Source organism: Myotis lucifugus, unplaced genomic scaffold (genome assembly GCF_000147115.1).
Source record: "Myotis lucifugus unplaced genomic scaffold, Myoluc2.0 scaffold_0, whole genome shotgun sequence".
Classification (NCBI taxonomy): domain Eukaryota; kingdom Metazoa; phylum Chordata; class Mammalia; order Chiroptera; family Vespertilionidae; genus Myotis; species Myotis lucifugus.
In genome coordinates, this window is record NW_005871048.1 from 36440815 (window position 1) to 36457565 (window position 16751).

The 16751-nt window shown below is 40.9% G+C and overlaps 1 protein-coding gene across 1 annotated transcript in view; it reads left to right on the forward strand.

Annotated features, from left to right (window-relative positions):
* Positions 1-16751, forward strand: part of ARSB (arylsulfatase B) — a gene marked incomplete at its 5' end in the record, with an annotated part of 131502 nt that overhangs the window by 56139 nt on the left and 58612 nt on the right. Inside the window, one exon of the mRNA XM_006081550.2 lies at positions 8338-8581. Within this exon, the coding sequence (XP_006081612.1) occupies positions 8338-8581 (244 nt within the window). The remainder of the gene's footprint in view (positions 1-8337; positions 8582-16751) is intronic.

Here is a 16751-nt window from a genome sequence, read left to right on the forward strand (position 1 = left end):
GGGGGTCCCTCAGCCCAGCCTGCCCCCTCTCACAGTCCGGGAGCCCTCAGGGGTGGGAGGCGACCCGGCAATCAGGGGAAGGCGATGCCCATCACACCTCTGCTGCTGCCTCAGCCGGCAGCGCAAGCCTCGGCCGTCCCTGGTTACCTGAGCCTCGGGTGGCCCTGGGCGGCTGGGCAGCCGCCATCCGAGGCTTGCCTGTACTTCAGGCTGGCCCTGGGCGGCTGGGCAGCCACCGTCTGAGGCTTGCCTGCACCTCAGGTGGCCCTGGGCAGCTGGGGGGCTGAGGGGACTGGGGGACTCCAGAGGCAGGTGTGCAGCAACTGGGCCCACCTGGGGACGGGCCCGGCCTTGCTGCATGCCTGCCACCTGGGCAGGACTGAGGGGACTGGGCGCCATCAAATTGTGGCTGTAGGCATCGCCATCTTTGGGGGCGTGGCAGTCAATTAGCATATTCCCTCCATATTGGCTGTGGGCGCTGCCATCTTTGAGGGCGGGGCAGTCAGTTAGCATATTTCCTCCTTATTGGCTGTGGGCTCTGCCATCTTTGTGATGGTGTGAGGGTCAATTAGCATATTCCCTCTTTATTAGGTAGGAGATATATATATATGTAAAAGCCCAGTGACCGTTACAGCGGAATGACCAGAATGACCAGTCACTATTATGCACACTGATCACCAGGGGCAGACGTTCAACACAGGAGCTTCCCCCTGGTGGTCAGTGTGCTCCTAGAGCGGGAGTGCCGCTCAGCCAGAAGCAGGGTTCACTGCTGGCGAGCACAGCAGTAGTGGCGGGAGTCTCTCCTGCCTCCGCAGCAGCGCTAAGGAGCAGTGAGCCAAGCGGTAAGGGGTGAGCAGGTAGGTGGTATGGAGCAAGCAGACGGGCGGTAAGGAGCGAGCAGGTGGGCGGTTAGTAGCAAGGGGTCCTAGATTGCGAGAGGGCGCAGGCCAGGCTGAGGGACAACCCCCCCTCCCATGCATGAATTTCGTGCATCAGGCCTCTAGTATATATATATGTGTGTGTGTGTGTGTGTGTGTGTGTGTGTGTGTGTGTGTGTTAGGTGTGTGTGTGTGTGTGTGTGTGTGTGTGTTAGGTGTGTGTGTGTTAGGCATTCTTTCAAGATCAAACTGCAGGGATAACAAGGAGGGCTTTCACTGTAAAAGAAGACAAACAAACATGTACTTTTGCTAGTCCTAAATATTCCAAACATGGGGTTTCCATGGTACTTGTTAGGGGATCTAGAATATCAGATCAAGTCTAGCATTACTCATGTCTCCCAAGTGAGAGTAACTCACAATATTTTGTACTTACCTTATGACATTTAAGGATCTCCAAGATCGGTGACTACCTGTGCTTTAAATTGGAAAAAAAGTTCAGTTGTCTACTGATACGTAATAAATTAGGACACTGTTTTCTATTCCCCAGTTCCATTTTAACTTTTAGAGACCAAATGTTTTAAATCTTTCAACAGACTGTTGAGTCTTTTTATCCTTAATAAACGTTAAAGGAGAGATAAAATCCCATTGGTATGTTATTATTATAAGCAATGACATTGGCCCCATTGAAATGAGGAAATCTTTCACCACAACCCTACGTAATCTTTTTCTCTTTAATCCCCATTCATTTCTGATTTTGCCCTTTCCCTGCACCCATCTTCCTCTATCTTCAGCTCTTTTGGTGGCTACATCATTTATTTGGGGTCTGGCTGCCAATTCCCTTCCACCAGAGTCCTTCTGGTGCCAGTGCAGCGGGAATACTCCCATGCCCGTGCCTTTAGTCAATATATAAAGTCTGACTAGAGTCAGATTGGGAGGTGAGGGTCAGAGCCATCAGTGTTGCAAACCATTTAAAACCCCTTCAAATGTTCAAAGGAACGTCTGAATAAAGATTCCATTTCTAGCATTTCATTTGAATCACAGGCTATGGCTATTGTACCTCTTTCTTTAATAACTGATGAATTTTATTTAAACTCGTGGAGACAGAAAGGAGTCACCCTGGCTCTGCCCAAGAATACCAGCAAAAACTCTCTCAATTCATTTCTTGACTTTCAAAAAAGTACGTACAGAGAAGAGAATGCAACCTAGAAGGGCTCTGAGCTTGGAATACGTTCTTCTTAGGAAACATGGTGTTTTAGAGTGTGGCTGTAACACCTACATCTAGCATTTGTTTCATAAATACCCAGATAGGCTCCTATTCTGTTCTGCAGATTTGGATGCTACTGCTGCTGATGGTTATCCTTAATGAAAACGGCTAAGATTTGTTGAGTACAACTGCACTATATTAGGGTGGGTATTGTTAGCCTCATTTTTCACAAGAGGGAATTTAGACTCAGAGATAGAGTAACCTTCCCAAACACACAGCATTTAACTCCTATCCCTTGAATACATTTCAGTGATTTTAGGGCAGTAGGGAAGATAGAGAAAAATGATGACAGTCTTGAAACACTTAGACATTCCTTTTTTTTTAAATATGTAGTCATCATTTAGCTCAAGTTTTCCTTAAGTTCTGACAATAGAACATAAGCGTTCTTAAGAATATAGTTAATTTAATATTTATTCAAGAAGAGGCCTTGACACAGAATGCCCCCCCCAACTAGTGTGTAATTGAATAAGGTCCTGAGCCCCCTTGCCCTGTGCCGGGCTCCTGTTCCTCTGGTGATGGTTGGCTCTGTCCTGCCATTCTGGTGGTAGCTCTCCTGAGAGGCCCAGTTACCATCTACCATGATTGGAGAGATCTTATCTTTTTCTACTCACCCCAAGAGAGAGGGGACCCTGCCTGTCTTGTCTGCTGCCAGCTAGAGTGGTCCCTGGTCTATGGCGGGTACTCCAGGAAGATTTGTTAAAGGGGTAAGACTTCTCTTCCAGGCCAGGACCAGTGCTTCCTCAAAGCTCTTGAACAACCCCTTTGACTTCATTGCAACTGACCAGGCACCAGGTGGGACAAACAATTCTGATATTTGCTTAAATTCTCCAAGGGTTCCAAGAGTTCCCCCCTTGCCAATATCCTATAAAATAAGGAGTATCTGTTTAGAACAGCTTCCTGAAAGTCAGGGTCAAAGAGTGGTTGGATGAAGGCTCAGTAAAAACAGTGCAGAAATCAAAGTTAATTTACAGTGTCTTCAACCCATATTTTTGGAGGCCGTTTCTCCATTTGTTTTTTGTTGTTGTTCCCCGCAAATATCTGAGCTCTCTTTGGCAACCTGTGCTAGGTCCTAGGAAAGCAAATGAATGAGACATTGTCCTTGCCCTTGAGAGGCAGAGGTAGAAGGGAAGACAACCCCATGAATAACTAATTTCTATACAGAGATAAGTGCAATGAGTGTATGTAAGATACGAGATAAGTGTCATAAAAAAGTGTACAGGAAGTGCAGTAGAAGTACAGAGGAGAGATGAAGACAGGGGGAGTAAATGAAAAGTTCACCAAAGCCCTAGCCGGTTTGGCTTAGTGGATAGACCGTCTGCCTTTGGACCAAAGAGTCCCAGGTTTGATTCTGGTCAAGGGCACATACCTTGGTTGCAGGCTCGCCCCTGGCCTGGGCCCTCCCTGGATGGGGCACATGCCGGAGGCAACCAATCGATATGTTTCTCTCACATCGATGTTTCTGTCTTTCCCTTTCTCTTCCACTCTCCTTAAAAAAATCAGTGGATAAATAGCCTCTGATGTGGATTAACAAAACAAAAAAAAGTTCACCAAAGATGTGACATTTAACCTGGGATTTAAAATTTAAGTCAGGCAGGAAAGAAGGGGCAGAAGAGCATTTAGGCAAAGGAACCAACATGTGCAAAGGCAAAGATAGCATGAAACTGTTCTAACTACAGGGGGAAAGAAGTTAGTTCTATGTGAAGCCCAAGGCATGCTTTATGGGGAAGGGCAGGACTTGATGCTCCAAAAGTAGGTTGGTCCAGATGTAAAGGATTCTTTGTGTTGGGCAGAAGTTGGAACTTTTTCCTGATTGGAAAGCAATCAGAGATCTTTAAACACAGATTGGCCTGTTGGTTTAGGGCTTCACCAAGATGCCCCGACAGAAACGTGAAGGGGAGTGGCAGGCCAGGTGAGAGGAGTGGCAGACCCATGGCAGTGTGGCTGGATTGGAAACCCACTGGAAAGATACACTTGGCGGAAATGAATGCACATTCAATCAAAAATGGTTGAATGTATAGCAAAAGGGAAAGAGAACATCAGGCTGTAAACTGAATATCTGGGTAGATATTTTCTCCAAAATCTTTTTAGTTGGAGATCTAATTTACCTAACCTTTTAGATTAACTACTAAGCTACATGTTAACTCTCCAATGTACATATTCGTCATGTAAAAGAAATTTTGTCTAAAAGAAGCAGCCATCACCAAGCAGGCCCTTTGTTTGGACAAAGAGGTTTCTTGGTATTTGAAATCATGTCTACTCATCTGTCACACTCACACTGGTGGCCCTGTTCAGAGGGAAGTCCAGACCCCGTGCAAGGCTGCTGGGGCGTTCCCTGCTTTTCCTTCCATGATCCCCAAAGCAGAGAGGAGGATGTCTTGGGGAAGCCGGGTTAAAAGATCCCTGGGGGCAGTGAGATGGTGATATATGTTGATGGCTCAGGGCAGCCTGCCACAGCCAAGCCACAACATTACATCGTGTGGAGAGTAGTCCTAAAAGCCGATGTTGCTGTCACGGTTCCATCTTAATTTTTATCAGCTGGATATGGATGAGGCTTCATGGTCGTATACTTAATGCTTTTGCTCAGATCTTTGGCTAACTGCTGTTTTTCCGTGACTTTTTGACAGTTATTTTTGTTCAATAATGAATAATAAAGTGAGATTTACCATCTGTGTATGACAGCATTTGTTTTATTTTGACATTTCTTTTCTGGACAGCAAAGGTTTTATAATTAGCTTTTCCCTCTGCCAAAAAACATTCTGCAAAACCATTTCCCTGAAAAAAATGTTTCATAGTTTCCTTTTTACTAGTTGCAGTCATCTTATTTGGATTTGGAAGTTTTTTAAATAAGTCAGTCAGGAAATGACACAAGAAAATTTTCTTTTGAAAATTAATTCTTTACAAGAACAAAATTAACTTTTTCCCAAAGAAAATTAGGAGAGAAAATGAAAAGAACTATGTTTGAAATGGTGGTGGTTCCATTATATTTTTAAGAATTTTTTATTGAGGTAAATTTGGTATATAACAATATATAAGTTGATATATATCATATAAAGTTGGTACATACCACTCTATAAGTTCCACTGTAATTCAACATCTGTATGCTCTACAAAGTAATCACCCCAAAAGACTAGTTACTATCTTTCAGCAATACTCTATACCCGTTTTCATTTATGTCAGACTTAAGTGAGCAATATAAGAAACCCCCTATTCTACCTTGTTTCAAATGAGCTTATTTGATTCTTGCTGTTACCCTGATCAGTTTTGTGTCCAACTCGTTGAAATACTGGGGAGACTGTGCTAAGACTGATGGACAGCACCCTATTTTCAAAGGCCTAATAAGCCGCAGCCATCAGCCTGGTGCTGCCTGTGGAGACACAAGCCTCCCCACCCCACCCCACCCCGCCTACAAAGCTGAATTGCCCTCTTCACGCAGCCACGTCCACAGTTGGCTCTGTGACTGGGGAGCCAAGGAGAACAAGTTGCAGGTGTGTTAATTACCAGTGCTTTATCTCTGGAGTGCTCTAAAAAAAAAATGTGGAGGAAGCCACATTGATAACCGACGATAGAATGGCTTATCATTGCTAATGGCAAAAACATCACACTGAGCTAATGGCAAAAGCAGTCACACTCACTGTGCTGGCCCCCTCCCCTGATACTATGAGGAAACACCTTCCAGCTCCTACAGTAGCAGCGGTGGCCAAATTCTCTTTCCAGCCTGGAGTGTTTTCCTTTCCAAGTCATTCCTAAGGGCTGCTCCTAGAATCCGATTCCAGACGCAGCCACCCTTACCCCATCATCTCCACTCTATTCCCACCACCATCATTATCCAACTTTTGTATTGAGCACTAACAAATCTGTGCAACTGGAGGAGACATTTTGGAATCTCAAAAGTGCATCTATTTAAAATGGAGAAAACAGACATCTTCTACATTGAGCCAGTATCGTTTATAACAAGCCAGACAATAGAGCGAAATAACGGTGCTGTCTCAGCCATTCTTGCTCTCACGGGTAGAGTGTAAGCATTTCTATCCGGTATATTTCTGTATCATGAACACCACCTTCTTTTAAATTTTAATCTGTTGGTTATGGGTCACATACTCTAGAAGTATAAGGAACATGGAGGAATCCCTTTGTCTAAAGATGGTGCCCACAGATCAGCTCATGTGAAATAGAATGTGTATTTAATGCACTGGCTTGGGTGACTGTTGGGGCCTTGGGCTTTTTAAAGAAGAGATATGAGGTTTGAGGAGAGGTTCTTGTGAGTCTGTGACAGCAGCTGAGATTGCTTGCCACCCACCAAGGTGTTGAAGAATTGTTACCTTAATCTCATCTAACTCGACTCTTCTCCCTCCCTTCACAAAGCAGAGAAGAACGGAGGACCAGGTGTGTAAAAGACTAATTAGAAGCCACCTTGGCAGTAGATCCTTGAATTTCTTACCCACCAACAACAGCGATTCTCCTCCAAAGGGAACGACCGCCTTGAAAAAGCTCTCCTGCTCTATCACAGGAAGAGTGTACACTTGGCTGAGGTTGACTGCTTATGGTTTCATAGGGAAGGGAAGCTTTCTGTGGCCTAAGATCTAAAACCCCCCTACGTCAAGAACGTCAGGAGCATGGCACTCTGGGAGCATGGTACCTGGAGATTCACACAGACCTTGTTTGAATCCTACATTTCCCAGTTATTGGTTTGGCCTTTTCACATCTCACTTTTTAAAGCAACAACATCATTATAACACTAGACTATTTGGGTTGTTAAAATATTAGCTACCATTTATTTAGTGCTTATATTGTGCCAGGTACCCAACCCAGCAATGATTATAGAAGGTGTCATTTACATTTTAGTCATGTAGTATGAGTCTCACCATAATACATGAGGTAGCAATTATTATCTGCACATTAAAGGTAAAAAAACCCACAAAACTGAGACAGCCTATTGTCCCACCCCACACAGCTAGTGAGTGACTGACATCAAGCTTCCGGTCTGTCAGACTCTGGATTCTGTGAGAGATAATATGAAATTAAAATGGTGCCTGGTGCATAGTAGGTGCTTGCTTAACACATTAGTTCTCTTTCCTCCCATGTGCATCCTATGGCTTTGAAAGATCCTGATTTATGTGTTAGATTTTTATTTGTAAGGTTCTGTAGAGTAGGTCTGTATTACTGCCCCCATGTGGTTCATTTGGATAACAGTGGTTTTTTAAAAAAAAAAGTTTAATTAAAGTAGTATAATATACATGCAAATAAGTGTTATTTAAAATAGGTCTCTAACGTCACCTAAGTGTGTGGATAGTTTTGAAGATAATATGATTCTACATCCTCACTACACAAGAAATACCACTTTTTATTTTCTACACTGCAGCTTCATTTTTAATTGAGCCCTAACTGGCTGGTGGGATACTTAACCTCGGGCACACTTGCAGCTTCTCTCCTGGCCTCACCAAGGTCCTCCATTCCTTCAGCTGTTTTGGAAGAAAACCCTTCTCTCTCCTGGCACAGCGCACGATGAAACTTTCTGTTTTGCCATCATCCTGTCGAGAAGAGAAGAATTCTTCTTGCAATTATTTTTTCCACCCGACTGCTCTGTTTACAGAGACATTTAGCCCACTGGAGAAATCTTCAACTTTCACACTTAAGAAAGAGTTCAAATCACCAGGGAGTAGAATGTTGGTTCAGTTACCAGTTTAAATGTGAGAAAACGTTTCCAAGAGGAAAATGAAAAGGTCCGCTGTCCCCACCTATCAGGAGCTTTAAGTCGCTAAGTGAAACTCATTCACAGGTTTCATTTCATGTACCAGGAGGGCTCAGCTTTCCTGGATTCATCCTCTTGTGTTACACCAAGCTGCAAGCATACACTTAAAACCCTGTGCCTCAACTCTAATTGAAAAATAAAAAAATATTATGAAAACAACAACAACAACCCCATGCATTGATTAGCGCAGGGCTCCACCCCAAGCAGTCACCCTCAGGGGACGCCTTTGTTTTTCAGTGGCCCTGTCCACAGAGGACTGATTGGTCTCCTGTCAGATCGGGTTATGTCTGTGTGATGGAGGGTAGTTTCAAGAGGGAAAAGGGTAGTTGGTATAGGAGAGGGTAAGGAGGAATTATCTTTTTTAGTTCTTAAGCACCCTTTATAACAACAAACACAGATGTCTTCCGTCCTTATTGTCCTAATGCCAACATCTAATTATATTTCAGATAACGGCGGGCAGACTTTGGCCGGGGGCAATAACTGGCCCCTTCGAGGAAGAAAGTGGAGCCTGTGGGAAGGAGGTGTGCGAGGGGTGGGCTTCGTGGCCAGCCCCTTGCTGAAACAGAAGGGCGTGAAGAACCGGGAGCTCATCCACATTTCCGACTGGCTGCCAACTCTGGTGAAGCTGGCCGGGGGCAGCACGAATGGTACCAAACCTCTGGACGGCTTCGACGTGTGGAAAACCATCAGGTACCTGCGCATCTTTCTCTTTTTCCTCTCAGGACAGACCCTCCAAGGACAGTTCCACTCAGCTGAGTGAGAATGATAGCTTTTTGTGAAAATGATAGCTCAGTTTACAAATAAATGATTTTTTAAAAAGAAAGGCCTTTAGAAATATTGTAAATATTTTTTTCAGGTTTTTGACTCATAGACCTCTTTGAAACTAAAAGATGTGAACTTACAGGAAAAAGGTACCTAAACATATGCACAAAAATTTAGATAGCATTTATTTTTATGATATTAGACATTGGTTACACTTTCTTTCTATGTGATTGTCTGTTACATGTTGTTGAGTCAGCTCTGACTCCTTACAAGTCTATGAATGAGTGATGTTCACAATGCTCTGTCCTCCACAGCCTAAGGCTTCTTTTATTGAATCAGTCCATCTTATATTTACTCTCCCTCTTTTCCTTATGCCTTGTATTTTTGCGCAGCATTATTGTCTTTTCCAAAGACCCTTACCTTCTCATGATGTGCCCAAAGTAGAATAGCTTCAGTTTTGTCATTTTTGCCTCCACCGATGGTTCAGGTTTAATTTGCTCTAGGACCCCTAGTTTGTCTTGCAGATGGTCCAGAGCATCTGTAGACCTCTCCTCCAACATCAGATTTCAAGTGAATCAATTATTTTTCCTATCAGCCTTCTTTACCGCCCAACTTTTGTATTCGTAGTACGATGGTATCGATGACCTTAGTCTTGGTCTCTCTCTAATTTTTCCTGATTCTTTCATTGCTGCCCTTGCAAGTCTCAGTCTTCTCTTGATTTCACATAGAAAAATGTGAAAAACATTCTTTACAAACCTCTGCCTCTATCACTTATTTTTAATGCAAAATTAATACCTACTTTATGACAAAAAAGAAATGAAAATTCCCAAGCAGAGCAAAACTTGAACTTCAGCTCAGCTTATCATCAGCTTTCACCATGAAGGCTACTGAAGTTGGACTAAAAAAGTAGGAGGAAGTTTTGAGTGGATTTAATATGACAACATATTGTCATGCTTGACATCCAATCAGTTTTGATTTGTGTGTGTGTGTGACAAACGGGTTATAAAACCCAGCTTGCAAAAGCACACATGGCAAATGAAGTCAAAGCTCTGTAGCACACTTTGCCAGATGAGGGTAGGCTTGAGTTGAGAAGTAGTTGAATTCATTTTGAATAATTTCCTCCGCCCCCAATTCACTGAGTTTATTTTCTTTGACAAAGCCCAAGTCATTGATGTCCATCCATATCACCAAGTTGTGGATTGTAAGTCCACATGTCAGTCTTAAGATTCTCTTGATCAGAAGTAACCTTTGGCACTTGTTTGCTTCTGCCTGCAGGAAATTTGGGAAAAGTTTAGTTCCTGAACTCCAGATTTGCAGAAAGTCTGACTTCAGTGTTAGAACACGGAACTCCTAGTGACCGGTCCTTTATAAACAGAGCTCTCCATCCTTGAGCAGGCCCAGTGTTACTGCAGGGCTTTACCCAGAAGGTGTGGTGAACAACCTTGTCCAAGCATGTTAAACCATGAGGAAGTACATGCTCCTTTTCTATGTTTAAAAAAAGTAAAATTGCTGCCCAATGTTTAATCAAGAATTTGAAGACTTTCCTCTGGAATTCCAGCAAATTTCCCGTTAATAGGTGAAGAACTGCTCTTATTATGCTCTCCTTTCTTGATAAAAAAAGATCCTGAGAAAAATGAGGTAGCCCCCTAGCCTATGAAGTCAGTGCTTCCCACACCATCACAAGCCTTCCTTTAGTGTCAGTGGCAGAGCACCTGGCACCGGTACCCGCTGACCGAGAAAGCCATCGGTCAGATGGACATCTGGAGCCTCTTTTCTGAAGCCCCAGAAACACGTGGACAGCCAAATGCCAGAAACACATCATCTGTGCCCAGAGTTCTGCAAATTTTTTTCCAGTCACATATTTATTTGGAAATACCATTTCCAAGATGATGGTAGTTGTTGAAAATTTCAAAAGGTCTGATGAAATAGGAATGCCAGTAATGGGTGAAAAATAGAGTTGGCTGTGCTGCGAGTACCAGGGTTTCACTAGTTGCCTAGTTATCAATTCCGCTTAGACCCGCTTTAAAATATTAAAAAGTTAGGAGAAATAGCAGTTCTGGAGTGAGTGACATTATTTGCAACAGAAGCTCTTTCAACTGCTTCCATTTCTTCCTGTTCCAAGCCACAGACCTTGTTTGTCATTTATAGGGGACATGACTTCTCCAAGCTCTTTCCAATTCCAATATTGCCAACATGCCTTTATTACATGCCTTTCCCATTCCTCAGTTCCTAATTTTAATTAATCTTTTGATTGGTTGGTTAATATTTTAAAGTAATTTTTAGTAAAGGTACACAAATAGTGAGTTCTTTTAGTCTTTGCATATGAAAAAATATCTATTACCTCCAAACATAAATAATAATTTGACAAACAATTCTTGTCAAATCTTTTCTCCTCAGTATTATATAGACATTGTTTTATTGTCTCTTTTAAAAAATATTGTTTTATTGATTCCAGAAAGGAAGGGAGAGGGAGAGAAACATCAATGATTAGAGAATCATTGATCTGCTGCCTCCTGCACACTCCCTACCAGAGATTGAGCCCACAATCTGGGGCATGTGCCCTGACCAGGAATTGAATGGTGACCTCCTGGTTCATAGGTCCACACCCAACCACTACACCCGAAGGGCGCTTTATTGTCTTTTGATAAGTACTATTCTAGAAAAGTGTAACACATTTACCTGCAAACACATTTTTTTTCCTTTATTCTTTTATCATTTCTTTTCTTTTTATTTTATCCATAGGAGGAGATGACTGTTAGCTGAACCTACTGTGGTAATCATTTCACAATGTATATAAATCAAATCATCATGCTGTATGCCTTAAGCTTATTCAGCGGCGCATGTCAATTATTTCTCAGTAAAACAAACAAACAAAAAATGTTTGCCCGGCCGGCATAGCTCAGTGGTTGAGCATTGACCTATGAATCAGGAGGTCACAGTTTGATTCCCAGTCAGGGCACATGCTTGGGTTGTGGGCTCGATCCCCGGTGAGGGGCGTGCAGAAGGCAGTCAGTCAATTGTTCTTTCTTATCATTGATGTTTCTATCTCTCTCTCTCCTCTCTTCCTCTCTGAAATCAATAAAAATATATTTTTAAAAAATGTTTAATCTTTTTTAAAATCTTAAAAAAGCTGACATTGCAATCTTGGTGCCTGACAAGGTAGAATTTATGTCAAAATTATTGATAAATAATGTGATGGAAATGGTGAATATGGTGATTTCTTTTGACCCATGTATTTATAAGTATGTTGTTAATTTCCAAATATTTCAGGTTTTCTCTATTGATATTTTTGATGTCTAGTTTAATTCTGTTTTGGTCAGGGAACATACTTATTATTTCAATTCATTTAAAATTAAGACTTGGGCCTTCATATGGTCTTTCTTGTTGTCTTTGCCATGTGGACTGGAAAAGAATGTGTATTCTGTAATTTTTAGGTGCCGTATTAGGTTTATCTTTATGATCCAGTCAGAAAATGTTTTATTTTAGTAGATGAGTTTATATGCATTGCTATGACTGGCATTTTTATTCTTAGTTTTGTCTTATTATTTTGTGTTATATTTACTTTTATCTTTGATCTTTTGTTTGTTAGTTCTTTTAATATATGGAATGATGTATATTTTATTTCATTGTTACCATGATGTTAACATCTTTATATAATCCTCTCAGTCCCTTTTTTAGTTAATCCTCACCCAAGGATATTTTTCCATTGATTTTTAGAGAGAGTGAAAAAGAGGGGGAGAGACAGAGAGAGAGAAACATCGATGTGAGAGAGACACATCGACTGGTTGCCTCCTGCACGCATCCCGACCAGGACTGGGGATCCCACCTACCACCGAGGTACATGCCCTTGACCAGAATTGAACCTGGAACCCTTCAGTCCTCGGGCCATTGCTCTATCCACTGAGCAAACCAGCCATGGCTCAGTCCCTTTTTTAAAACTTAGGTTCTACTCTTTGGTTTGTCAGCTTAAAGTGGCATCTTTGACTCTATAAGGAAATCAACTAGCTTATTCAACTTTTCCCTTTCTCCCACCCTTTTCTGCCAGTTTTATTTTTAGTCATATTAATTCTACTGTGTCAGAGCATATATATAATATTGTCTTTCTATCCTTACCCACAATTTTGTTTTAGCCTCAGTTCTACAATATATTACATGCTAAGCACTCGTTCATTTCTAAAGTTTTTCTCAATTATCTCTTAGTTAGAGGAATTCATTCTTTAATAGATTTCTCAGGATTCTTAGAATTTTTGCATATCTACTAAAACATTTTCTACAACCTTGAGAATTGATAAAGAGTTGAACTGATATAAAATTCTTGTCTCAGACTGTCTTTCCTTGACTTCCTTAAAAATGTCACCTTACTCTACTTGTTTTGTATGTTGCTGTTGATAAGTTTAATGTCAACCTGATTTTATTTCCTTTGCAAGTGACTTGGTCCTTTTGCCGGGAGGCCCAGAAGATTTTTATTACCACTACTATTATTATTTAAAGCCTAAGACTTTTACTTGATATGCTTCAAAGGTAACCATGTTCCCAGTCAATATTTCCAGCAACGCATTGTACATTGATGTCTTTTATTTCAGAGATTTTTAAATTATAGTTTTAAATATTATGTTTTATTGTTTTGTGTTTCCTCTTCAGGAACTTCAATTATAGGTATTATTTAATCTTATTTATGTATTTTTTGTTTCTATCAATTTCCCTCTGGTCCTTTTTACTTTTTAATTTGAATTATCTTCTCTGTTTTCATCTTTAGTCTCTATCTGCTTTTATACACCTTCAGTGTATATCCTATCCCTTCATTTCTGAGATTTCGTCTTTTCTTTTAGTTTCTTCCCTTAGTTTAGTGTCCGAGTTTTTAAATTTTTGATTCGTGGTATTTTTTATATTGGCAGTTCTGATTTAATTATGTTTGATTCATGTTGAAATGTCATGTTACCGCCCCCCCCCCCCCCCCCCCCGGTAGTAGGGGAATGTTTTTATTTGCCAAAAGTTTTTAATTCTCACCTGTTTTGGTTTTTTGTGTGTGTGTTTTTTTTATTCCTATGCTAACATTGTTTAGATGCTGCTCCTGCACTTTCCAAGCCACTTCCTCTTGACTCCCCAGTAGCCATCTCTCTGACCCACCAGGCATCAGGCTGCATCAGAATCATGGTGGGCTTTATTTTATTGGACATGCTCTGAGTCCCTTCCCCTCTTGTACCCCTCACTGTCCTTTGCATAATTCCCCCCCGACTCTGCTAGGATGGGCACCAGCACTGAGCTTTCGGATCTCAGATGGTTGTTTAAACCCTATCCAGGGTTTAAATATGTTCTGTCTCCTGCTTCTGTTGTGGGCTTGGGTGTTAGGTGATTTTACTCTTTGCTTTTCAGTATGTTTTTATCAGAGAAATGTGTGGAGAGATTCAAATTTCGAGGGCCACCATTCTGTGGAAATCTGGAAACTCACATGTTCTTGGGCCCTTGCGCTCGTTTAAGACAAACAGCACTAGAAACTGTAGATGAAGCATGATAAGTATGGTTGGTAATAAAGATGATAGGGAACTCCAGCCAGTAGGTCTGCCTTCAAAGACTGCCACATGGCTATATATGTTTTTAAGTTAAAGCAAAATGTTTAAAGAATGATGTGTTATTTTTTTGATTCCCTACTTTACCCTTTTTGACAAAAGAGCTCCTACCCTATGCCCCTAGCCTAGTATGTAGTGCTCTGCGTGCTGTTTTAGATTTCTTTTGTAGTTAAGTGCTTTATTCTATGATAGTTTCTTCTGTTGACTCCCTTGTGGTCTGGGGTTTGCCCCAGGGGTGGAAATAGGGAGGGATGCTGCCTGGGGGTGAGGGAGGAAGGAAGGAAGGTTTGGCTTTGAAGCCCGCTAATGCTAACGGGAGAGCATTGCCTAATTTTGTGATGCTGCCCCCAGTCCTCTACCTAAAGGAAGACAAAATGACACCGTCTTCTTCTGTTTGCCTTGGGATCAGGTTTTGATTCTTCTGGTGGAATCCAGGAATATGTTGTTAATCTCTGCAGCACTGGCATTAGGGACATTCCCTCGGGACTTTGGCATCTGGTCTTCTCTTTATTTTCCAACACTGTTGCCAGTTTTCATCTCTTTGTAATTCTTCATGAGTTTTATAATGGAAATTGGAATAAAGGCATATTAGGCCCTGCTGGTTTGCCTAGATACTAACCCAAAAGAACTACCAATTATTCTACAGTAATGAGTAGGAAAAAATTATATTAAGGGCATGATTCCATCATTTTTATAATATTACTTAATATTATTTCTTAAGTAGCCTACTTAAATTTTTTAATAAGATTCCTTAATAAAAATGTACATGAAAAATTCCTCATATATAACTTTATATCAAATTAATTTCCTCATTAAATATAGCAAAATTTTATAATTCCCATGCCTAAACTCTTTACTTGTGACAATGTTTACATGTTAAAATGGCTTTTCAAGGAACATGGGATTTACACAAACCCAGTATCACCCACACCCACATAAAAAAGAACATAAATACTGTAAGATATTTATAACGGTTAAAAATGTGAACTCTGTGGTTATAGCTGGTTCAAATCTTGTCTCCATTTATGTTTTGTGTGATCTGGGCAAGTTACTTAATAACTCTAAGCATCAGTTTCCTCATGTGAAAAGTGCACTATCAGTGGTACCTGCCTCATAGGCACTTATAGGAGGATTTAGTAAAAGAATCTGTGTACAGTGCCTGGGACATAGTAACAGCACTGTATTTTGAAGTGAAGATGATGATGATGAAGATGCTTACAAAGGGTTAATGGGATGGACATTACTATGTAGGTATTAGTTGAATTTTTTTAATTAGTAACTTTTTTTTTTCAAAATTTCACCTCAGAAAATATTGCCCTGGCTATTTCTCTTTGTAAAAATTTGATACTGCCTTACAGGGTGTGTCTTTTTATGACAAATGGCCAGTAGCTAGTGGTAAAAGAAGTATGGAATGTAATAGCGTTTCACTTATTTATGGGAAATGTTTCAGTGCCCCACCCTTCAACTGGTTGGAAAATAAAAGTCAAAAACTGGAAACTCTATTTATAAATGGACAGTGCTGTGATCTCAGTGTCTGAAACTGTAGACTTTTAGAAAATATTTATAGCATATTGGAAACTAGTCACTGATCAATTTCTCCTTGTCCTAGTTTTTAAAAAATTAATCCAGAAAATATGAAATTTGAGGTAAATTAAAATTGAATACTGAAATGTATCAGTCTTTAAGACAAGAGGATGGAGAAAAACTCTAAATAGACATTTGAAGTCAATAAAGATATTTGTTAATGGTGCCTAATAATAAGCTACATGAGTGGAAATAGAATACATTCAAAGAGATACTGAGACCATGTCTACATTTCACTAAGGAGACAATTTAGCATTGTGGTTATGTGTAGGGAACTCGGGAGTCAGTCTGCCTGAGTTCCAAACCCAATTCTGTCACCTGCTTAACCATGTAATCTTGTAACTCACTTAACTGCAGTGTGCCAAGGTTGTGTCTACATCATAGTGTCGAGAATTAAATAATGCATGTAAAGTATTTAAAATGGCAAAAGCTCTATAAATGCTGGTCACTATTATTCTAATTAGCTCAGCCAAAGACGCCCAAGTGACTCCAATTTGATTGTTACGGACATTTGTGTGACGTGCCCATTTCACTGGTTTAGAGGTAGGCGTCCATCATTACGTGGTCATTGTGAACTGCTTTGGCCAATAATGTATGCGAGGCAGGAGGTGAGCACTGTGCAGTAGGATCCCTGAAGAGTCCCATAGGTGCTTACCTTATTAGAGAACTCTCCTTTGTTATATCAACCTGGAGCCCAAAGAGTTGCCATCATAGAAACACCCCTTCCCTTGGTTCACCTAAAAACAAGGAACTTGTGTGAGTATTGAAAAATCACATACTATAAACATCATCAGTCATTATTCAGAGATTTACATTTCACAAATGGAATCAACAGTCCAGTGGAGGTAGTGTTGCTTATACAGCTAAACTGTGCCATCTGCCTAAACTGAAAAATAAGGAAAATTCCTAGATAACAGATTACAACATATCTTTTTTATATGCAGCTC